Consider the following 24,918-nt stretch of genomic DNA (forward strand, 5'->3'; position numbering starts at 1 on the left):
TCCGTTAGAGAATACGTGTTCTATTTTCAGACATTGTATATAGAAGCGATACAGATATATATGTCCATTAAAAGTATGTAGACATCGTAGAGTAGTTGAACGCAAAAGGTTTTTAATCTCTAAAGTATAAAAATGACCTAGATTTGACGAGCAGGTGCTTTATGTGAGGTTCCCTCTAGCATGAACGTTGCAGATAGTCGCACAACGCGTCTGTACCGCAATGCCGCATTACACTATTCATAGTGGCTTCTTTTTGAGTATAATACACACTTGAAGTAGATGGAAAAAGCGAAGAATCCAGAAGATACGATGAGATAGGGAAAAAAAGAGAGAAAAGGGATGGCGAAAGGTAGTATACTAGGATACGTGGAGATGCCCCTAACGCACGACACAATCCGAGAGCGGCTTCGTCTGCTTCGATGGATTTTAAAAGATCACCCTGAGATTATTACTTTTTTTTTCCTCCTTTTCTTTCCATTTTATTCTTCTATTATTATTTCAGTGGAGCGCCGGATGGCGTCGGACGGCATGTATCACGATATCAACGTGTGTTCATCATCTTCGTGTGGGCAAAATATATACACGTGCGGAAGAGTGTTTCGCATACAGATGTATATGTGTGTGGAGAGAGAGAGAACTTGGGTCGAATGCGTGGAAACCATGGACAACTTTGGTTATACGTAGGCTCGTTGGTTTCCCGTCGCGACTATCGGCGCGCATTCAAGCTCACCGTAACGGAAGTAACGTCGGGACAACGAGACAGAAAGGCCTCAAACTGGCAATGAGGAAAAAGGCTCCAGATGCTGCCATACTGTGCTTGCCTGTAGTGAAAGATCGTCTTTTCTCAACACCCTTTCTTCAACGATGAAATACCATCATATCACTTAAGCGTCTCACGTGCTTCAGATAACACACCACCCACTATGACAATGTGGTGCGGAAACTTATGAAAAACCCCTCAAGTCGATTACGTAGTGACCTTTCGCCCAACACTTATACTTTAACCTTTCTACAATTCTAGATTCTTCCATTTTCCTACGATTTCTTCCCACTGAAACATTTACTAGTAATACACATCATTTAGGGGATATTGAGAAATCATTGTTCCACCTGTATAACACTAGAAACTGAGCAATACACCTTAGTTTTTCCCATTACAAAATAAATATTAATTATAAAATTAATAATTATATTATTTATCTACAAAGTCAAGCCATGGTGAAAGTGTTGAGGGGCTATTGAGAAATCTTTGTTCCATACCACATAATCTAAATCCAAATAGTGGTATCAAAAGCAAATCGTAAAATTTTAATAATCTTATGAGTTGTGTTCATATAGTAATAGGTTATATCGATGTGGCAGTTTGAAAGATTTAACAAATATTGACCCTACTCCTCCAAAAATATTATTTATCATAGGAAGTAATTAATTCACTTGAATTATTTAGTTAAATTTTCAGAGGAATGAATAGATTTTTCTAGTTGAATTAATGAAGTTTTTAGCAATTTTCGATAAAGTATAAAATTTATAATTATTATATTATTATATTTATATTATTTATATTATTATAAATCAATATTACTTGAAAATTCATACTTATTAGGGGTCGTCCATAAAACATGTGATACTTTTGGGGGGTATGGAAGGTCTGTAAAATATCATGTTATCATCAATGAAAAAGGCATCATGATGTTTCCAATATACAGAAATTCAATTCAAATCGTAAGGTGTAACTCCTCACAATATTAACCCTTATATACCAGAACTCGGGATCAAACTACTAAGAAAAGCGACCTTTTTCAGACGAAAAAAAATGTTTAAATAAATCCAAGCTTAGAATCTATATATACTTATACCAGTAGATCCTGATTAAATGAGAAATCGATTCATCGGTGTTGTTTGATCCGTTACATTTATTTGAAATCCGATCCTTGTGGAAGGGATCGCTTCAGGTACTTTTATCCAAGGGGATGAGACGACAGCAAGGTTTACATCACGTATATATATAGTCACATATATATATATATATATATATATGTACGAGATTTCCAATGTGACGGTGATTTCTCGACCACAATAATATAAGAGCTTGGACCACAAAAGCAAAAGCCGAGCTCGATTATTAACTCCTCCTGATTCTATTGAAAAGACAGGGCTTAGCACGGGTTTCTTTTATCACACATCACTTGAGGTGCAGGTATAAATACAGGTGTGGTTTGTCGTAGAGTTAAATCCACAATTCACAGTCTCGCGTGATCCGCAAGAATCATCAATATATGAAACTGATATTTTACTTTTGATTTTATCGCACTGTATTTATTAACAAGAATTTTTTTGTATAAGGATTTTAAATATATTTGCACGAAATATTTGAAAGAACAATTTTTCAAAGTGTTTCGAAATTGTCTGCACGTTTTTTTATATATAGACTTACTATTTTTTTGTGTAAAATAATTCAAGGTTCTGTCAATTATGCTCAGAATTCGTTTCGTAAGTGAACTTATTTGCTCCACGTGTGAATCTTCGTTCTTACATAATTTATTTCGTGTACCATCCCATAGAACTAAGTATGGTAAAAATTCAACTATTTCTAGAATGGCTGCTGAAGTGAATAAATATTGTAATGTAATCGATGTTTTTGAGCGAAACGAGAATATTTTCATTATTCTAATCTACGAAAACAAGTCTTATTGACGTCCTACTCCCACATTCCACTCCCACTACCCACCTTCCACTTTCCATTCTCACTTCCCACTTTTCAATCCCACTACCCCCCTTCCACTCCCATTACCCACCTTCCCCTCTCACTTCCCATCTTCCACTTTCACTTCCCATATTCCACTCTCACTATCTACACACACTTCCACTTTCCCCTCTCACTTCCCACCTTCCATTTTTCAAACCTTCCACTCTCACTTTCTACACACACTTCCACTTTCCCCTCTCACTTCCCACCTTCCATTTTTCAAACCTTCCACTCTCACTTTCTACACACACTTCCCTCTCCCACTTTCCCCCCTCACTTCCCACCTTCCATTTTTCTTCAAACCCACTTTCCACGACCACCTTCTACTTCCCACTTTTCACTTTCTACACACACTTATCACTTTCCAATCCCACTTTCCACCTTCCACTCTCACTTTACACTTTCCACTCCCATTACCCACATTTCACTCTCACTTCCCACTCACAATTCTTACCCCAACTTTCACTTCCCACTTTCACTCAACTTTCCCACTCCAACTTTCCACTTTTACATCCCACTCCTACTTTCCACTCTCACACTCCACTCCTATTTTTATATGAAAATACCTGATTAACAATCTTGACTGTATTTGAACACTAAAGTTCACTAAAATTGAGAGTGCAAAGAAGGAGTAGAAAGTGGGACGTGTGTGTAAAGAGTGAAAAGTGAGAGTGGAAGGTGGGAGTGCAAAGTGGGATGTGCGAGTGAAAGGTGGAAAGTATAAAGTGGGAGTGAGAAGTGAGAGTTGTAAGTGGGAGATGGGACTAAATGGTGGGAGTGGAAAGTGATAGTGGGATGTAGAAGGTGGGAGTGAGAGTTGTAAGTGGAAGTATAAAGTGGAAGATGGGAGTAAAAGGTGTGAGTGGAAGGTGGAAAGTGGGAAGCATAAAGTGGAAGATGATAGGGGAAAGTGGAAGGTGATAGTGGGAAGTGATAGTGGAAAGGGGGAGTGGGAAGTGCTAGTAGGAAGTATAAAGTGGAAGGTGGGTGTGCAAAGTGGGAAGTGAGAGTGGAAATTGGAAAGTATAAAGTGGAAGATGTGAGTGAAAGGTGATAGTGGGAAGTGGAAGGTGTGAGTGAGAGTTGTAAGTGGAAAGTATAAAGTGGAAGATGGGAGTAAAAGGTGGGAGTGAATAATATTAAGTGGAAGGTAGAAAGTGGGAAGCATAAAGTGTAATATGATAGTGGAAAGTGAAAGGTGATAGTGGAAAGGGGGAGTGGGAATTAATAGTAGGAAGTATGAAGTGGAAAGTGGGAGTGCAAAGTGGGAAGTGAGAGTGGAAATTGGAAAGTATAAAGTGGAAGATGAGAGTGAAAGGTGATAGGGGGAAGTGGAAGGTGGAAAGTGAGAGTGGAAATTGGAAAGTATAAAGTGGAAGATGGGGGTGAAAGGTGATAGTGGGAAGTGGAAAGTATAAATTGTAAAATGTGAGTAAAAGGTGGGAAGTGAAAGTGGCAAGTGGGAGTGGGAAGTATAAAATGGAAGGTGGGACTGGGAAGTGAAAAATGGGAGTGGGAAGGATAAAGTGGAAGGTGGGTGTGGGAAGTGAAAAAGTTACAGAATCGACTCCCAGGACCCTTGAATTTACTGAGGAATCGTCCATAAACTAATATGAAGTAATGAGCTGTAAATTGTAAAATTAATAATTTCTAATCCAGATGTTATTACATAACCAAGACAAACTCTAAAAATCTTCGGTTTATTTATATCCAACCGAGAGGCTAACTTCTGTTATTAACAGATTTTCAATAATCCCCTGCAGTTTCTCATGCCCTTGTGCTCCACGAACCGTAACTTACTTATCTTGAAAGCATTGCATTGTTGCATTTTCTCAATTCTTCGATTACATGTTTGGGAACAATTTTCAAAAGCACACGTGTTTCTTTTCCGCCCTCACACCTTCTGTATGATCCTCAATGTCCAGTTGAACCTTTAATTGAAAGTTGTACTTACTTTGATATAAAAAAAAATTAATTCGACTTTTTTTTTAAAAAGCGAGGGACAAAGGAAATGAAGACTTAAAGCAAACTCATAGATGGCGTAGGTGGAGTTAAAGAAGGGGGAGGTCAGTTGTACGTGGTTACTCGTCCCGCGGTACCTACAATACATCATTTTCGGCTGGGATGATCTTACGGTAGATTTACCATTTGTACAGTTTATGGGCGTCGGTCTGGGCCATAAACTTGGCGACCCGACTGGGTTAGCTGGCTTCTGGAAACTCGAATCACCAGGGGGTTGAAACTGGTAGGACATGGAAAGAATTTCCAGTTCGTGTGCAATAATGTTCTTGTATTAACGATCTTTACAAAACTGTTCTCTCTCAGGAATTTTACTTTACTATCTTGAAATTGACGTATCACAATATATTCTAGGGCAAAAGGGTTAGTAATTTAACAAATTTCCGCAAAGTTGGGAAGTTGGTAAACAAATTTTTAAAAATCTTTCAACGGTGTTGGGCAGTTGACAAAAAATGACTCATTTGTCAACTGACCAACCTTGTTGAATAAATTTTTTTTTAAATTACATCCAGCAAGGTTGGGCAATTGACGAAGCGCATTTGGAAAATTACTTAACGAAAGTAAAGGGTTATTGTGTTTCGGCCTTTATCCACTACTGGTCGCCATCTTGAAAATATAATGCCAATTCTACAATTGTCAATTTTCTACAATCTCCTCGAAAGTCAGTAAAATAAGTCCCCCTTAATACTACCCCGTGGTGCAAATTATCGAAGTACAGCTCGAACTCTGCTCGAATATCGTCACCATGGAATGTACGTGTGTGTATATGTGTTTGTGTGTGGAGGCAAGGAAATTAAATGCGCAGTCGGCCGTTACCAGTTGATTGATTCGTAGGTTCTAATCTACTCGACATTACGAGGAAGTGTACTAAACTGCAGGATTTATGTTCTTCACTAATTGTCACGTCCAACTGCGCCTCTGGCAATTGATCGTGATTAGTTCTCGCGTCGTGTATAACTGAAAGTCACTAATTGACATTTACTTCAACAATTTTGCGCGCTTATACTAATGAAAGATCATTCCACCTGCACTTGAAGTTATTGACCTTGGAATTTTCTTTTCCTTTCCCAATTCTGGAGATTTGAACTATTTGAACAAAAATTCTTTTATATCTGTCACATTTGTAGAAATTTTCATTTCATGTTTTTTATAAATAATTTTCGATACTTAATACCGGGTGTAATATCGGGTGTAATACTGAAGAAAGCGGGTATAGTATGAAAAAGTTAGGCTAGAGGGCAGTAAGTTACGGATGCCTAAAATAGAAAAAAAAATCTGTATCTTTATTTAATTTTGGGTCCTTTATGCTGTTTCTACAATAACTTTTTTCTATCGACACAAACTGAAAATTTATGCGAACGCATTGTGTTGATAGTTTATTTTGTTTAAGTAAAAGCTTCGGTCAAAGTTACCAGTGGCGTAGGAACCGGGGGGGGGCAAGGGGGGCAGTTGACCCCAGTTATATACATATTACATTGTTAAATATATCTATATAATTATTTAGTTTGCCCCCCCCTGGAAAATAATTCGTTCCTACGCGGCTGAAAGTTACCTTTTAAAGTTGGTAATTTGTATCTTGCTATAATAATTTTTTACTAATTTGGCAAATTTAAACTAAAATGCTTTAATTCCCTTAATTTTCTGTCTTTTATTTTTAATAATTAGAAAACAAGGAAAAGTTTCAAAATAGATAAATTCGTTTAAAAGTGTTAAGTATGGTTAAGTATTTCCATCTAGTGAAGAAACATCAAAACTGAATATACTTTATCGACCGCATAGTTACCATTGAAGGGTAACTCTCAAATTTCAAACGGGAGATTCCCCAAGTTGTGTTGACCCAATATGCTATAATCTGTGCAGTTTTCGATGATAAAAGAGAAATCTGTAAAATTCAAAAGTTTTAAATTCTTTATTCACTGTTGGTAAGTCGATAAGTTAGTTATTATTATTATAATTATTAAATAATAATAATTAAATAATTTCAATTATTCGTCAATTCTTCATATTAAAACTAGGTTAGAAAACAAAAACTTAAAATAATAAAAAAAATTCAATTAAACTTTTTCAAAAAAATTAATTTCGAAATACAATTATTTCTAAAAATTCACGATATATTGCTTTTATTATTCAATTATAATCTAAAATTTTAACTGAAATTCATATTTAAATCAATTTTTATTAGAAAATCCAATACGAGAATTCAATTATTTAAATACAAATAAAATGCAAATAAATAATTTATTGAATAATGGAATGTTTCTTAAAATTTATTTTTCATAAAGAATTTTATCAACAAATTTTTAAATAATTCAATTCTCTCCACAAATTTTAATAGGATACTTAAGAATAATTAAATACTTTAGACGAACTATAATAGCATTTTTAAGAATAATTGAATTCTTTGCAGGAATTCAATTAAAATTGAACTGAATATAATTGAATTTGATTTTTTTCAGATTTTTGTAAATAATTGAATTTTGGCAAAGAATTTTATTACCTACCTTTAAAGATAACAGAATTCTTGTAATGAATTCTTTTGTTATTTATGAAAATAATTGATTTTTACAATGAATTTTATTAAAATTTCTAAAAATAATTGAATTCCCAAAAAGAATTTTATTTCTTTTCAAAATAATTGAATTTTGCATTGAATTTTCTTAAAATTCCTGAAAATAATTGAATTTCTAAAAAAAATTTTATTACTTTGGATATAATTTAATTTTGCATTGAATTTTCTTAAAATTCCTGAAAATAATTGAATTTTGCATTGAATTTTCTTAAAATTCTTTAAAATAATTGAATTTCAACAAAAAATTTTATTACTTTGGAAACAATTGAATTTTGCAATGATTTTTATTGAAATTTCTGAAAATAATTGAATTCCCAAGATATATTTTCTGTCTTTTGAACATAATTGAATTTTGCATTTAAATTTCTTAAAATTCCTGAAAATAATTGAATTTCTCCAAAAAATTTTATTACTTTAAAAATAATTGAATTTTACCTTGAATTTTCTTAAAATTTCTGAAAATAATTGAATTTCTACAAAAAATTTTATTAGGTACTTTGAAAATAATTGAATTTTGCATTGAATTTTCTTAAAATTCCTGAAAACAATTGAATTTCTACAAAAAAAAATTTTAACAGTAGAGATAATTGAATTTTGCATTGTATTTTCTTAAAATTTCTGAAAATAATTGAATTTCTGCGAAAAATTTTATTACTTTATAAATAATTGAATTTTACATTGAATTTTCTTACAATTCCTGAAAATAATTAAATTTCCAAGAAGAATTTTATTTCTTTTGAAAATAATTGAATTTTACATTGTATTTCCTTAGAATTCCTGAAAATAATTGAATGTATACGAAAAATTTTATTACTTTGGGAATAATTGAATTTTGCAATGATTTTTATTAAAATTCCTGAAAATAATTGAATTTCCAAGAATTTTTTTTTTTTTAAATAATTGAATTTTGCCTTGAATTTTCTTAAAATTTCTGAAAATAATTGAATTTATACGAAAAATTTTATTACTTTGGAAATAATTGAATTTTGCATTGAATTTTCTTAAAATTCCTGAAAACAATTGAATTTCTGCGAAAAATTTTATTACTTTAGAAATAATTGAATTTTACATTGAATTTTCTTAAAATTCCTGAAAATAATTAAATTTCTACAAAAAAATTTTATTATACATTGGTAATAATTGAATTTTGTAATGATATTTAGTAAAGAATTCAACTTATTTTCAAAGATTTTAATTTGAAAGTTTTTCAAAATTCTACTAGAATTCAATTATTGAATTTTTCTTAAAATTGAATTCTCATAAAGAATTTTATTATAATAAATTTTTAAATAATTGAATTTTTTTGAAGAATTTTAATAAAATTTTTTAGAATAATTACATTTTTTCTTTGATGAGTTTTATATTATTTATGAAAATAATTAGAGAATTTTATTATATTTACGAAAATAATTGAATCCCTGTAAAAATTTTATTATTTATGAAAATAATTGAATGATTGCGAAGAAATTTATAAATTTCTAAATAATTAAAAATAATAAATAAATAAATAATAATAAATTTATAAATTTGTAAATAATTGAATTATTGCGTAGAAATTTTTATTATTTTATGAAAATAATTGAATTATTGTGAAGAAATTTATAAAAAATTTTGTAAATAATTGAATTCTTGTGAGATTTTTATTATTTATAAAAATATCGAAATGAATTATTTTAATCCTTTCTGATGTTAATTTAATTCCAGAGGGATAAAACTGTAGCATATTATTTTAACCCATTCTGATGTTATTTTAACACTTATTCATTTACCACGTAAATGCTTATTTTGAATCTGATTTAGATAAAAAAAAAAATTACCAAAATGAAGTAGAAACAAAGACATTATAATATATTAAACATTTATTATCATTTTTTACAATTTTTATAGTGAAAACGCTGTTTTCAATCTGCGTAAATCTTGTACAGAAAGATATTGAGTTACAAAATGAATATGAATACTTGAAATCTGAATATTAAAATTCCCCTCAACAAGTCTTTGTAAAGAATTTACGCACATGTCCATAAGATTCTTTCTCTCAATTCCTTCCTGAATGTTAACTTTCAAAAATTCGCCATATGCCGGAAAATTACAATAAGAATCTTCTAAACTCTTTAACAAATTCTCCCGTCCTATGTACATTGAAATTTTCTCAACAGACATTGTTAAAATATCGTAGAATGTCAAATTATAATCATCACAAACATTCGTCTCTTTCATTCTTCTTAATTCTTTCTTACACTCTTCTTCCCAATTCTTTCCTTTATATTTCGAAGTCTTTCGCACTTTATAGTCACCAATTAACAAAACAGAACGTGCAACAACCATTTTCATGATGAAAATTTGTTCTATTCCCAAACAACTTGTCATTAGTCCCAAAGAATTCCTCGTGTTACTAATTAACAGAATTGCTATTTTTAAATTATCTGGCATCAAAGTATATGTTTCCACAGGCGATAGAAGTTTTAATACAACATTGAATGGTGTTTTATTAACGAAGGGATCAGCACCAGCCTCGAGGAGAATTCTAAAATTATTCAACTGTCCCGAAATTGCCGCAAAATGCAATGGAGTGAAATAATTATCAGTTTGTGAATTAATCTCACATTTGGAATGTAGAAGCATTTCTAGAATCTTCGTAGTTTTAAATGTTGCCGCAATATGAAGAGGAGTTAAATTCATGAAACAGGAACCTACACAAAATTGATTTTTTAGAAGAAGTTTTAAAATTTCCGGTTGCTCCGTTTCCACTGCAATATAGACTGCTTGTTTTGCAATTAGGGGATTTTTTTCCTTGTCGGTTTTTAAAAGTTTTTCAACTTTCTCCAATCGACCGGATCGTACAGCTATATGAAGGGGTGCTTCCTTAGAAGAATAAATTTTCGAACTACACTTTAGTAACAACTTCCAAATTTCAACCTTACCTAAACTAAGTGATTCAATTAGTAAATTTCTACTCTCACTTTTCACTCCGAAATTAATGAAATAGTTCAAAACATCGACATTGTTGTTAATAACACACGCGAAGAGTAACTCATCGTTTTTTTCAATCAACAATCGAAGTGATGGGAAATTTTCCGAAAAATATTTAATTACCTCCAAATTACCGAATTTCATCGCTAACTCGAATGGGGACATCAAACATTTGTCCTTGACACTAAAAGAATTTGATCCACAGCTCATGAGCAGTTGAACAATACTCAAATTTCCGTTAACAGACGCATGATGAAGAGCCGTTCTTCTGTAATGATGATCTGAGATATCAATTTTAGCACCTCTTTTGATGAGTATTCTTGCAAATTCTAAGCGATTGTGAAGTGCGGCCAAAATTAGTGGTGTTGCACCCCAAAAATTTTTTGTATTTACGTTACTATTTTGCACTAGTACAATAAACATTCCGGGATGATTTTTTTCTATGGCGAGATGTAGTGGTGTGTTTCCGTTTATATCTGGTTTGGTGATGAGAAAACTAATTGTTTTTATATAACCCTCGGCAATGAGGATTTGAAATATATCATCGTACCCTCGTGCTGCTGCGACGTGCATCAATGTTCTTCGGGAAATTATTTCTCTTGCTGAATATTTTCTTAGGAGTGAACTAATTCTTGCTGATTCGCCATTATGAACAGCAAGAAATAGTTGATTATATTCAAGAGTGTACTCGTAGTCGTCGGCAAAATTCATATTTGTCACAAATTGCGTTCTCGAAACTTTCTGTAAAAAAAAAAATTTTTTCGAAAATTTAAAAATTCTAACCTTTTTGAAATTAAACAACTTATAAAAAATTGTTATAAACATAAAGAAATCGATCAAATGACCGACTGGTAAAATCATTATTTTATAATATAAAATAATATAATAATAATATAATAACAATAATAATAACTGTAACTTATTCAAAATTACTTTATTCATTATTTTAATTCAACTACTGTTTTCCAGAATTTTTAACTAAAATTCTTCTTCATAAAGTTTAAATTAATTATTATTAATAATTTCAGCGACAAATTTCTTTGAACATTTTCAAATCCTTTTGTTTACAAATTCTTCAATCAAATATTATATTAGAAAATAAAAACTTCAAATAACTTTAAAAAAAAAAAAATTAAATCTACACAATTTTAAGTTAACCCGCACCCGAAATTTCAACTATAATAGAATATAGTTGAAAAAATTTAGTATATTTTTTTTCTGACACTATTTTGATTTAGAAATAAGGTGAAAAAAAACCAAAAAAATTTCATGATTTTTTCGGAAATTAAAAAATTTTTTTTAATTTTTTTTTTTTTGTAACTTTTGACAAAATTAAAATTTCACAAAATCCATGTCCTTAATTATAAAATGGAGTGTAAGAAACTCATTAAAACAAAAACCATTAAAAAATAAAATTTATTTTAATTTGTTGTAATGAGTTTCTTACTACTCTATTTTATAATTAAGGGCGTGGATTTTGTGAAATTTAAATTTTGTCAAAAGTTACAGAAAAAAAAATTTTTAATTTCCGAAAAAATCATGAAATTTTTTTTTTTTTTGTTTTCACCTTATTTCTGAATCAAAATAGTGTCAGGAAAAAAATATAAAAAATTTTTCCAGTTATATTCTATTATAGTTGAAATTTCGGGTGCGGGTCTCCCCTTAAAAGTATGAAAAATTCAAACATTGAAAGATTATATAATTTGAAATCTTTTCAAAACTCAATTATTATCTAAAGTTTTAACTGAAATTCATATTTGAATTAATTATTATTAGAAAATTCTATACGACAAAAAAAAACTTAAAAACTTAAAAAAAAAAAAAACTTAAAAACTTTTGACCATAAATGAATTTCTGATAAGAATTTTATTACTTTTGAAAATAATTGAATTCTTAAGACGAATTTTTTTAATAATATTTCTTTTTAAATACCTAATTATTTTGAATAGAAAAGTAAATAATTTATTGAATAATTGAATGTTTCTCAAAATTGAATTCTCATAAAGAATTTTATTAACAAATTTTTGAATAATTGAATTTTTTTAACAGACAATAATTGAATTTTGCATTGAATTTTATTAAAATTCCTGAAAAAAATTGAATTCCCATAAAGAATTTTATTTTTTTTTTAAATAATTGAATTTTATTAAAATCCCTGAAAATAATTAAATTTCTACGAAAAATTTTATTACTTTAGAAATAATTGAATTTTGCATTAAAATTTCTTAAAATTCCTGAAAATAATTGAATTTCGCATTGAAATTTCTTAAAATTCCTGAAAATAATTGAATTTTATACGAAAAATTTTATTACTTTGGAAATAATTGAATTTTGCAATGGTTTTTATTAAAATTCCTGAAAATAATTGAATTCCCATGAAGAATTTTATTTTTTTTTAAAATAATTGAATTTTATTCAAATCCCTGAAAATAATTGAATTTCTACCAAAAATTTTATTACTTTAGAAATAATTGAATTTCGCATTGAAATTTCTTAAAATTCCTGAAAATAATTGAATTTCTACAAAAAATTTTATTACTTTGGAAATAATTTAATTTTGCATTGAATTTTCTTAAAATTCCTGAAAACAATTGAATTTCGCATTGAAATTTCTTAAAATTCCTGAAAATAATTGAATTTCTACGAAAAATTTTATTACTTTGGAAATAATTGAATTTTGCATTGAATTTTCTTAAAATTCCTGAAAATAATTGAATTCCCATGAAGAATTTTATTTTTTTTGAAAATAATTGAATTTTATTCAAATCCCTGAAAATAATTGAATTTCTACCAAAAATTTTATTACTTTAGAAATAATTGAATTTCGCATTGAAATTTCTTAAAATTCCTGAAAATAATTGAATTTCTACGAAAAATTTTATTACTTTGGAATAATTGAATTTTGCATTGAATTTTCTTAAAATTCTTGAAAATAATTGAATTTCTACGAAAAATTTTATTACTTTGGAAATAATTGAATTTTGCAATAATTTTTATTAAAATTGCTTAAAATAATTGAATTCCCAAGAAGAATTTTATTTCTTTTGAACATAATTGAATTTTGCATTTAAATTTCTTAAAATTCCTAAAAATAATTGAATTTCTACGAAAAATTTTATTACTTTGGAATAATTGAATTTTGCATTGAATTTTCTTAAAATTCTTGAAAATAATTGAATTTCTACGAAAAATTTTATTACTTTGGAAATAATTGAATTTTGCATTGAATTTTCTTAAAATTCCTTAAAATAATTGAATTCCCAAGATATATTTTCTGTCTTTTGAACATAATTGAATTTTGAATTTAAATTTCTTAAAATTCCTGAAAATAATTGAATTTCTACGAAAAATTTTATTACTTTGGAATAATTGAATTTTGCATTGAATTTTCTTAAAATTCCTGAAAATAATTGAATTTCTACGAAAAATTTTATTATTTTGGAAATAATTGAATTTTTCAATGGTTTTTATTAAAATTCCTGAAAATAATTGAATTCCCATGAAGAATTTTATTTTTTTTGAAAATAATTGAATTTTATTCAAATCCCTGAAAATAATTGAATTTCTACAAAAAATTTTATTACTTTGGAATAATTGAATTTTGCATTGAATTTTCTTAAAATTCTTGAAAATAATTGAATTTCTACGAAAAATTTTATTACTTTGGAAATAATTGAATTTTGCAATAATTTTTATTAAAATTGCTTAAAATAATTGAATTCCCAAGAAGAATTTTATTTCTTTTGAACATAATTGAATTTTGCATTTAAATTTCTTAAAATTCCTGAAAATAATTGAATTTCTACGAAAAATTTTATTACTTTGGAATAATTGAATTTTGCATTGAAATTTCTTAAAATTCCTGAAAATAATTGAATTTCTACGAAAAATTTTATTACTTTGGAATAATTGAATTTTGCATTGAATTTTCTTAAAATTCTTGAAAATAATTGAATTTCTACGAAAAATTTTATTACTTTGGAAATAATTGAATTTTGCAATAATTTTTATTAAAATTGCTTAAAATAATTGAATTCCCAAGAAGAATTTTATTTCTTTTGAACATAATTGAATTTTGCATTTAAATTTCTTAAAATTCCTGAAAATAATTGAATTTCTACGAAAAATTTTATTACTTTGGAATAATTGAATTTTGCATTGAATTTTCTTAAAATTCTTGAAAATAATTGAATTTCTACGAAAAATTTTAATACTTTGGAAATAATTGAATTTTGCATTGAATTTTCTTAAAATTCCTTAAAATAATTGAATTCCCAAGATATATTTTCTGTCTTTTGAACATAATTGAATTTTGAATTTAAATTTCTTAAAATTCCTGAAAATAATTGAATTTCTACGAAAAATTTTATTACTTTGGAAATAATTGAATTTTTCAATGGTTTTTATTAAAATTCCTGAAAATAATTGAATTCCCATGAAGAATTTTATTTTTTTTGAAAATAATTGAATTTTATTCAAATCCCTGAAAATAATTGAATTTCTACAAAAAATTTTATTACTTTGGAAATAATTGAATTTTGCATTGAATTTTCTTAAAATTCCTGAAAATAATTGAATTTTTACGAAAAATTTTATTAATTTGGAAATAATTTAATTTTGCAATGATTCTTATTAAAATTCCTGAAAATAATTGAATTTCTTCGAAAAATTTTATTATATTTGATGGTAATTGAAATTTTTCGAAGAATTGCGTTAAAATTTTTTAAATAATTTTAAATATACATAATCATTAAAGAATTCAACTTATTTTCAAAGATTTTAATTTGAAACTTTTTCAAAATTCTACAAGAATTCAATTATTGCATTTTTCTTAAAATTGAATTCTCATAAAGAAATTTATTAATAAATTTTTAAATAATTGAATTTTTTTGAGGAATTTCAATAAAAAATTTTAGAATAATTACATTTTTTCGAGGAATTCGATTAGAATTGTATCAAAAATAATTGAAATTCTGCAATGAGTTTTATTATTTATGAAAATAAGAATTGAATCCCTGTAAAAAATTGTATTACATCTTTATAAAAATAATTGAATCTCTGTAAACATAAATTGAATATTTTTTAAAATAATAGAATTATTGCGAAGAAAAATTGTAAAGGCAACTCTTTTAAAATTGAATTAAGAAAATTGAATTAAAGAAAAATTAGAATGTTCATAAATATAACATTAAATTTCTAATATGAAAACTTATAATATTTGAAATTTAAATATAAACTGAACAATATAAGTGTATGTAATAAATAAATAAAAAACATTTTAAATTTGTGTACTTACGGTTACATGTTCGTTAATCCAATTTATTTAAATTTTAAATTAATAATAATAATAATAATAATAATAATAATATTAAATCACAATTTCTGTATTATTGAATAATTTATATCACAATTTCACTGGATAAATATTGCAAAATTTTTGAAAACGTCCTGCTTGCTTGAAGGTTTAAGATTGAATGAACGGCTATTTTTCTGTTCACCTCTAAAAGTGAAGGTCATTAAAAATTAATTAGTATCGATCATTAAAATACATTTAAAATATCATTTGAAACTATATTCTTCGATTAATGACCAGATGAACGTACCTGCTTTCTTTGTATTGTATTTCAATAAGAAGGGGTGTATAGCATTTTGTCCGTATATTCAAAGGTGCGCTCATACAAAAGATTATTTATCAAAATATGGAAAATATTTCAATTCTGCTTGTAAAGAAATAATAAAATAATAATAAATTTAAATTATTTATAAAGTAATTCATAAGTAAATTATAAATAAAAACAATTTTAAATTAAAGTAATATATATTATTATGAATTTTCTGAGAATTATTTACAAACAATTGTCAATCATCAGCAAATCATAATATGATATAATTATAAAATTATAAATTAATATAAATAATTATATAAATTAATATAAATAATTTTATAAATAATACTATAAATTAATTTTATAGAAAATTGATAATAATGAAGAAATAATAATATTTATAAACTAAAATTTTAAGTGTATTTCACGATCGTAATTGACTAACAATTAATTTAACAATAATAAAAAATAGTAATTATTATAGTAATATTATAATAATTACAATTAATTGCAATTTTTGCAAAGCTTATTTGGCCCTTAACAATTGTTTTTATTTTGTTAATAATTGTTATAAAAAAATAATTTGAAGAAAAAAAATTTGTTTCACTATTATTATTAATATATTATTATTATATGATAATATATAATAATAATATAATATAATAATAAATTAACAAATTAAACAAATTTTGTTTCTTCAAATTATTTTTTTACAACAAATATTAACAAAATAAAAACAATTGTTAAGAGCCAAATAAGCTTTGCAAAAATTGCAATTGTTAACTGAAGAAAAAAGGCAAAATGTTACATAAATTATTTCATAACAAATTTTCTGTGTAAAAAAATAATTTTAATTTGAAAATTGCAGATTTCGATCATAAACATAATTTTTCGAATCTTTTTTATACTTCATTGACTTGCATTTTTTTAAAGAAATATAAGTAGATAAATTCCTGTAAAAGAATCTCAATTCTACAAAATTTGAAATAAAAAATTTTTAAAAAACTATTACTTTTTTTATTATACTTACGTTTATTATTATTATTAATCTAGCCCAATCTAGCCCGTTATTAAACTCTGAATTGTATTGAAATAAATTGAAAATATCGTAAAGTAAGATATCGTACAAATATCGTACAAAGGTCAAGCCATATTTTTCCCAAGATTTTTAAGCAATATTCCAAAGATAAAAAATCTTAATGGAAGAAAAAGATTAGAATTTAAAAAATGCAACTTACAGATTTAAAGAGTTAGTGGGAGGGTGAAAAATAATTGCAAGCTTTTTCGAAAAAAGTAATGATCAAAGGAATTTTTATTAATTATAAATTAATCTTGGCTCGCGTCTACATTTTCTGTTTGGAGACCCTTAAATGTACCGACGGGGATGTATGTGACGAGGGTGTATAATTTGTTTACTGAATCCTCGTCGTCGTTCCTCCTTCTGCTGAGCCTCACGCGAACACGGAAAGGTACATTTCTGCAATTAGAAAAAAATATTTGAAAATTAATTTTCTGATTGAAAAAATATACTTATAGACTATAGCTATATTATTATGATAGAAATATTCCAAATACATCTCTTTTAAATATTAAAATTTCCCCAAAAGTTTTTAGTTTAATTTTAAATAAATTTCACTTAAACTTTAAAACTTAAAAAATTTAAAAAAATTATATTTAAAAAAATTTAATTTTAATTTTTTTAATTTTACTATAATGTTTAAAAACTTACAAAGTGATCACTGATTATATAATTATACATTATACATTAATTAATATTACGTAACTGACTTTGTACTTTAATTACTGTTCTATTAAAAGATGGAAATTGTGCTTTCAAAAAATCCAATTTTATTTTAAATTTTTTTAAAATCTACTTCAAATGTTATTAATTTATAAATATACAAGAAAATATTATGCAAATCTTTCTTTACTGTTTTGTAAATTAAAAAATTTTATATTTTCAAGAATAAACATCAATTTTTGAATGATTGCAGATTTAAAATTTATAGATATCACTTATGAAGTACAAAATATTAAATATTCTTGTTTATTATTTTATTCAAAAATTTTAACAAAAATTTGTCGCAAGAATTTCATTATTTTCAATTTTAATAAAATTTCTCGAAAGAATACAATATTATTTTTAAAAATATTATTTAAATTCAATTATTTTCAAGAGTTTTAATAAAAATTCAATTATTCCCAACAACTCTGATATATAATTAAATATATTCTTCGCGAAACAATTCAATTATTTTTATAAATTGTAAAATTCTTGTCAATAATTCAATAATTTCTGTAAATAATAAAATTGTTCGGAGAAATTCAATTATTTTCAACACAATTTTAATAAAATTTCAAAGAAAAAGTTCAATTATAATCAAGTTTTTTTTAAAATAAAATTTCTCAAACAGGTTCAATTATTTTTAAAAATTGTAATAAAAATTTTCTAAACAATTCAATTGTTCTCAAAATTTTTTAATTAAATTATTTTCAAAATTTTCAATTATTTAAAAAATTTTCAATTAAAAAAAATTATTTAATAAAATTACATTATTTTTACGAAATTTAATGAAAAAATTTTAATAAAATTCTCAAAATGAATTTAATTATTTAAAAATTTTTTTTTTATAAATACTTTACAAGAATTCATTGAATTTCAGTAAATCGACAATTTAATTATTTCTGAAAATAATTGAATTCTTGAATAGAATTTTATGAAAACTTTTTAAATAATTAAATCCCTGCAAAAAAATTTATTTTTTTTACAAATTATTAAATTTTTGCAAAATTTTAAAAATTAAGTGGATTTTTGAGAAGAATTTTATTAAAAATTGTCTTTCAAAATAATTGAATTCCTGTGAAAAATGTACAATGATGAAATTAGATTTTATTAGAAGTTTTTTTTAAATAATTGATTATTCAATTATTGAGAATAATTGAATTCTTCATAAAATTCAATTATTTTCAAATCTTTTTATAAATACTTTACAAAATTCAAATTAAAAATTAAATTAATTAAATTAATTTTACATTCATTTAAAAATTGAAAACAAATTATTACAGATTACTTGCGTCTAATATCAAAATAAATATTTACTTGAATGAAATTATTTTTATTTAAATCAAATAAATTGTATTTGAACCATACTTTCATTATTTGAAGGAAATACAATTTAATTGATTTAAATACAAATTACTTGACACTAATAAATGTTTTCAATATTAATATTACATATAATTATCGTATTATTATTATATTTGAATTATTACTATTTAAATAATCGTTTATATGAATTAAATAACTTTTTTTAGTGTCTAAAAAATTAATAATAAATAATAACTTTTAAATTAATAATAAAAAAAGGGTAGTTCGTACCTGATTCCTTTGGACCAAAGTTGTTTGTTTAGACGGGTATCAATTCGCACATCTGGAGTACCCATTTGTTTTTCGGCAAATTTGCGAATCTCCTTAATCGCTCTTGGTGCTCGGTACTTGAAACCGATGCCATGCAAACGTTTGTGGAGGTTCACTGTGTATTCGCGTGTCACCACCTCATTGATGGCACTTTTGCCTTTCTTCTCTCCAGGTTTAACCATCTTGCCTACGCAATAAAAATTCACAAAATTTAATCAACTCTCTTTAAAGTAGCCAAACTTGAAAACTTAAAAAAAAGCAAATTTCCCTCTCTTTCGATTTAAAAAAAAAGTAAAACAAATATTCCAAATAAAGAATATTAAAAAAAAAATAGTCAAACAATAACAATAGAAAAAATTTCACTCCCTAACTTGCAATTTTACACTTAATACAGTTGTGAAATGAAATTTGAAAAAAGAAAAATGTAAAAATAGGTTATGAATATCTGTCAACGATAAACTTTCACACATTTCCCCCCCTTTATCGTAACATCAATTTTTAAATTATTTTTCACAATTAAATTCTATAAATAGTGTAATAAACGTAAAATGTGTTTGAATTAATTTTCTACAGAATAAAATAAATTTTAACAATATTTCACAAAAATTAGGTTAGGAGTATATCACGTTTTTGTTTACAAGACCCAACGACACTATTTCACAAAAATATTTACGTGCCTAACAATTAAATGGTATGGAGAATAATATTTTTGAAAAAACTTTTATAAAAAAAACAGAATTCTACACGATTTTAATGGATTATTTATTGAAAAATTCACAAAGTTACCTTTCCGATAAGGAGTGTTTTTAACAAAAGAGAAGGTCGACCGCGTCGACGTTCCAAAAGGCATTCAATTTTCACCATTAGGCTCGTTTCACAGGACTTGCAGTGGAGTCTCTATTGGATCAAGTTTCTTAAGCTGCTTCTACAACAGTTTTCTTTTTCTTCGTTTGTGTCGACACCGTCGACACGAACAAGTAAATTAATTTTTAAGTAGTGATTTAATTATTTATTAGATTTAATTAATTACTTCTTTCATTAATTAGTAAAAGTAAAATATACCAACCAACCAAACCAAGAAAAAAAAGTTGTTGTAGAAGCAGCCTAAGCTGCTTCTACAACAACTTCTTTTTTCATCGACACGAACGTGAAAACGATGCGCAAAATAGTTATTTTGCATAGTTTTAATAGAGCGTTTACACCTTCGGTAAAAATTGTCCAGAACGGAAAATTTACATTGGAGTAAGAGAGACAAATACACAGCCTGTCTCTCTCACTCCAATATAGATTTTTACATTCTGGACAATTTTTTTACAAAAGGTTGTAAATGCATTGCTCCATGAGTGTAACAAGGATAGAAGTACATCGAAACGCAAAGTGTGAACACAGCTTAAGAAAATGACAAAGAAAGGAAAGTGATAAGTTTATGCAAAATTCGTATTAGTTCAGTTTAAATTAAATTTAAAAACATTTAAATGCAAAATAAAGGATTGAAAATAATATTTTAAATGAAAGATTAAATAAATTTGGTTAAACTGCAACAATTACTTTAATCTACAATATTCTATTTTTGTTCTATTTGCAAGAATAGAATAAAAAATCGCCGCGGCAAAAAGTTTGAATTTTTTTTTGCAAAAATTTCACTGTTTCAAACATGAAACAAGTTGAACAGTGTGAATGCGGCTTTAGCACTCAAGTTGTAGGTAAAATTTGATAAGTTTTAGGAACACATCGCATATTGTAAATTTGTAACTGATGAAAATGGCGTCTGTTAACCTGTGATTTGCACGGTTATTGTTTTCGCGAAGAGAACAGACGTGTTTATTTGTATTACATGATATTTTTTTTTAAATGATGGCCGGTAAAATTTGGAATTCTGATTTATGGAAAACATGGGAGAAACAAGGAAGAGGCGATTTGTAAGTGAAAAAATTGACGACGTAGTTGAAACGCGCGTCCATATTAAATTTTACAATTTCTACTGAGAGCTTATAAAAATTGTGTGAGAGAAAAATATATATAAAAAAAAGTAGTAAATAAATAAATAAAAAAAAAATAGTTAAATAAAATCTTAGATCGTCGTGACTTTATCTCCCTTTGATTATCGTCCTAGCGAAGGGTTAATTTGTCAATTAACGACTGTTTGCAGCTTCAAGTTAATCAAGCATACATTCAAGGAAGGCCAAACATCAGGTGAATATTTTTTTTCATATTTTATATACATTTTTATTTACTTTTCCCTTTTTTTCTCCTCTTTCTCTATTTCTTTTTTTGCTTATTCTCCATTTTCGAAAAGTGACAATATTTCTTTTTAATTCATAATCAATTGATTTTGACTTTTTTTTATTGTGAGCACGTTTTCTTTTTTGTTTGATATTCAAAAATATTCTCTCGACTCTCGTGTCGGAGTAAATTTTTATATTTATTATCAAAATCATTTTTTATACATTCAGTTTGTTTTTATAAATAAAAAAAAAGATTGTTTACAACAAAATAATTTCAAAACTTTTCTAAATAACAATTTTTTGGCGAAATGGAATAGATTTCTAAATGTTTTCAAACAAAGGAAAATTTTTATTTTCAAAAATGTGCAAAAATAGAAAAAATTTCTTTTCTTATCTGTTATCTTTAAATTTATTACGATTAAAATTTAAATTTGTAAAAAAAAATGTTTCTAGTAAATTCTTTTATAAAAAAAAGTTCATTATTTTATTTTAACAATTGTATGAAAAATGTATTTTTAAATATTAAACTTTAATTAATATTCGTTTAAATCTTGAATAAAATATATTTTTTTAAAAATTAGATTGCAGTGAAAGAAAATATTACTTTATTTGAAAAAAAAATTATGTTTTTGAGTTTTTTCAGAGTGTCCATCGATCAGGGAAAGGAGGAGAAGTCAAAAAATTTTAAATATCGGAAATTTTCAGTGAAAAGTTTCGGTATTTAAATAAATATTCAAAATTTCTAGAAAAATTTTTGTTCGAGAAATTTTTATTTTTTTAACAAAATATTTTTTAGTGATATTTAAAGAACATTTTAATCATTTTTTCGATTTTAAATATCATAATAATAAAAATAATAATAAATAATAAAAAGCAATAAATAAATAATTAAAAGTTTATAATAAAAAACAATTTTATTTTACACTGAAATTCTAAATTTTCATCTAAAAACAATATTTTCTGAAGAATTTCTTTGTATTTTTTTTAAAAATAATGGAATTTCTTTAATAATTGAAATTGAAAATTTTTAAAATAATCGCGTTTCTTAATAATTTAAATTAAACATTTAATTATTAAATTTTATTAAAAAATTTAGAAAATAATTAAATTCTTCTCAGAATTTTTATATACAATTTTCTAAAATAATTTAATTCATTTAAGGAATTTTTATTTAAAATATAGAAAATAATTAAATTCTTTCGAAGAACAAATAACTATAAAAGGTTTTGACAATAATTGAATTCTTTCAAAAAATTTCTTTAATTTATTGAATATTATCGATTTTGTTATTAATTGTAATTAATAGTTCTAACATTAAAATTTTATTACAATTATTGATAGAAAATTAAACTCTTTTAAACAATTTTATTAGAGTTTTTGTAAATAATTCAATTTCTTTAAGTTTTTGTGAAAATAATGTAGTTTTTTGAATAATTTTAATTGGAAATTTTGAATATTATTGAAGTAAACAAAGAATTTTTCTTAACTTTTTAATATAATCGTGTCTATTTCTTATTATAATTAAATATTTTATTTTTGAAGTTTATTAAAATTGTATTGAATATAATTGAAATCCTAAGAAGAATTTTATTATTTATAAAAATAATTTAATTCTTGCAATGAATTTTACTACTTATAAAAGTAATTGAATTGTTTCGTAGGATTTATTAAAATTTAAAAAAGTAATTGGAATTTTTTTTTTAAATATTAAAAATTAAAAAAAAAATGGAATTCTTTCATAAAATTTTTAAAAAATTGTATTAAAAATAATTGAAATCATAAGAAGAATTTTCTATTTATAAAAATAATTGAATTGTTTTGTAGGATTTATTAAAATTTTAGTAAAATAATTGAATTTTTTCGAAAAATATTATTCAAAATTTTTTAAAAAATGGAATTTTTTCATAAAATTTAAAAAAAAATTGTATTGAAAATAATTTAATTTTTGCAAAGATTTGACTATTTAGAAAAATAATTGAATTGTTTCGAAGGATTCATTAAAATTTTAGAAAATAAGTGGATTCTTTCGAAAAATATTATTAAACATTTTTTTTAAATTTGAATTTTTTCGAAGAATTTATGAAAGTTTTAGAAAATAATTGAATTTTTTCTTGAAATTTTAATAAAATTGTATTAAAAATAATTCGATTTTTGTAAAGAATTATTTGGGTCAAGTAAACATTTAATAATAATAGTCAAATAGTCGATTATTTCACTTAGTTAAATAATTATTTGGGTCAAGTAAACATTTAATAATAGTTGAGTTGTCGATTATTTGAGAATACGGTAAATGTAATTAGAATAATTTTTAATTTTCAAATTATTAAGCTTTCCTGGCGTAAAAAGTAAGTTTAACAGGAAATGTTTTTTAATTTGAATGAGTACCTGACTTTTTGTTTTTGAATTAGGAAATTTTACTAATAAATTAGTAAAAGTTATTATTTATTAGTAAAATTTACTAATTCAAAAGCAAAAACTGAAGTACTGATTCAAATTAGTATTAAAATTAATAAAAAAAATTAAAATTAGTAAAAAAAAATTCTAATTTTAAAAGGAAGTTTTTGTTTATTAATTTAAAATTTTTGTTACGTTGAAATTAAAAAAAAAATTTGAAAATAAATAAATTTCATTTAAATTAGAGAATAAAGTGAAATTGAAATTTAACAATGTTGGGACACTAATGAATTCCTTCTCAATGTCCATTTAAATGAAGCCAAATGAATTGTTAAATAAATCGATGTTAACATCACAATGGAGACGCACAGCATTAATCGAATTGCACATATGTTGTAAATAGACGCATAGAAATCAATTGATTACTTTGGTTTAGATAATGAAGAAATTTACTATTATAACGTGAGTTATGTTTTAACAGATTAAAATTAATAATACGTAATAGAATTTCTCTATTTATCCATCATAAAAAACCTTGAGGATAATGATTAAAAATTCAATGATAAAAAATAAAAGTAAGACGTACAATTTTACATTTGTAAAATAATTAGAAAATAATTAGACTGAAAATATAAATTTTAGAAGTTCTCGATAAAATAATTTATATTTTTTATATTTTATATTTTCCAAAACAATTCAATAATTTAAAAAAAAAATTAATAAAAATTCTATACGAACTTTTAATTATTTTCAAGAAATAATAAAAATTTCACAGGAATTTCATTATTTACAATTTTTTTTTTTATAAATTTCTTCGCAATTTTGCAAAAGTTACAAATTATTTTAAACATTTTTTGAAACAATTCAAAAATTTTTAATAAATTACTTAAAAATAATTCAAGATTTCTATATTTAAAATACAATGTTTCTAAAATTTTTTCAAAAACAAATTATTTTTAAAAAAAATTGGC

General features: G+C 25.2%; 3 protein-coding genes across 4 annotated transcripts in view; 1 reads left to right on the forward strand and 2 right to left on the reverse strand.

Annotated features, from left to right (window-relative positions):
- Positions 1-9,175: 9,175 nt before the first annotated feature.
- Positions 9,176-15,878, reverse strand: LOC122509615 (ankyrin-3-like). The gene is made up of 2 exons (XM_043623811.1): positions 15,601-15,878; positions 9,176-11,045 (listed from the first exon to the last, which is right to left on the reverse strand). Exon 2 carries the CDS (start codon positions 11,013-11,015, stop codon positions 9,216-9,218), a length of 1,800 nt encoding a protein of 599 aa, XP_043479746.1. The 5' UTR covers positions 11,016-11,045; positions 15,601-15,878; the 3' UTR covers positions 9,176-9,215.
- A 1,326-nt stretch (positions 15,879-17,204) lies between these two features.
- Positions 17,205-20,225, reverse strand: LOC122509601 (60S ribosomal protein L31). Of its 2 annotated transcripts, none has more exons than XM_043623783.1 (3): positions 20,115-20,225; positions 19,290-19,515; positions 17,205-17,387 (listed from the first exon to the last, which is right to left on the reverse strand). In XM_043623783.1, exons 1-3 carry the CDS (start codon positions 20,176-20,178, stop codon positions 17,237-17,239), a joined length of 441 nt encoding a protein of 146 aa, XP_043479718.1. In that variant the 5' UTR covers positions 20,179-20,225; the 3' UTR covers positions 17,205-17,236. The 2 variants fall into 2 exon arrangements, with proteins under 2 accessions (XP_043479718.1, XP_043479719.1); XM_043623784.1 differs by lacking the exon at positions 20,115-20,225 and adding an exon at positions 20,006-20,030.
- An 830-nt stretch (positions 20,226-21,055) lies between these two features.
- LOC122509608 (THO complex subunit 2) overlaps positions 21,056-24,918 on the forward strand; it is a 30,834-nt gene continuing 26,971 nt past the window's right edge. Inside the window, exons 1-2 of the mRNA XM_043623792.1 lie at positions 21,056-21,247; positions 21,478-21,521. Coding sequence (XP_043479727.1) covers positions 21,180-21,247; positions 21,478-21,521 — 112 coding nt within the window. The 5' untranslated portion in view covers positions 21,056-21,179. The remainder of the gene's footprint in view (positions 21,248-21,477; positions 21,522-24,918) is intronic.

The sequence above is a fragment of the Leptopilina heterotoma genome, unplaced genomic scaffold (genome assembly GCF_015476425.1).
Source record: "Leptopilina heterotoma isolate Lh14 unplaced genomic scaffold, ASM1547642v1 Lhet_61, whole genome shotgun sequence".
Lineage (NCBI taxonomy): Eukaryota > Metazoa > Arthropoda > Insecta > Hymenoptera > Figitidae > Leptopilina > Leptopilina heterotoma.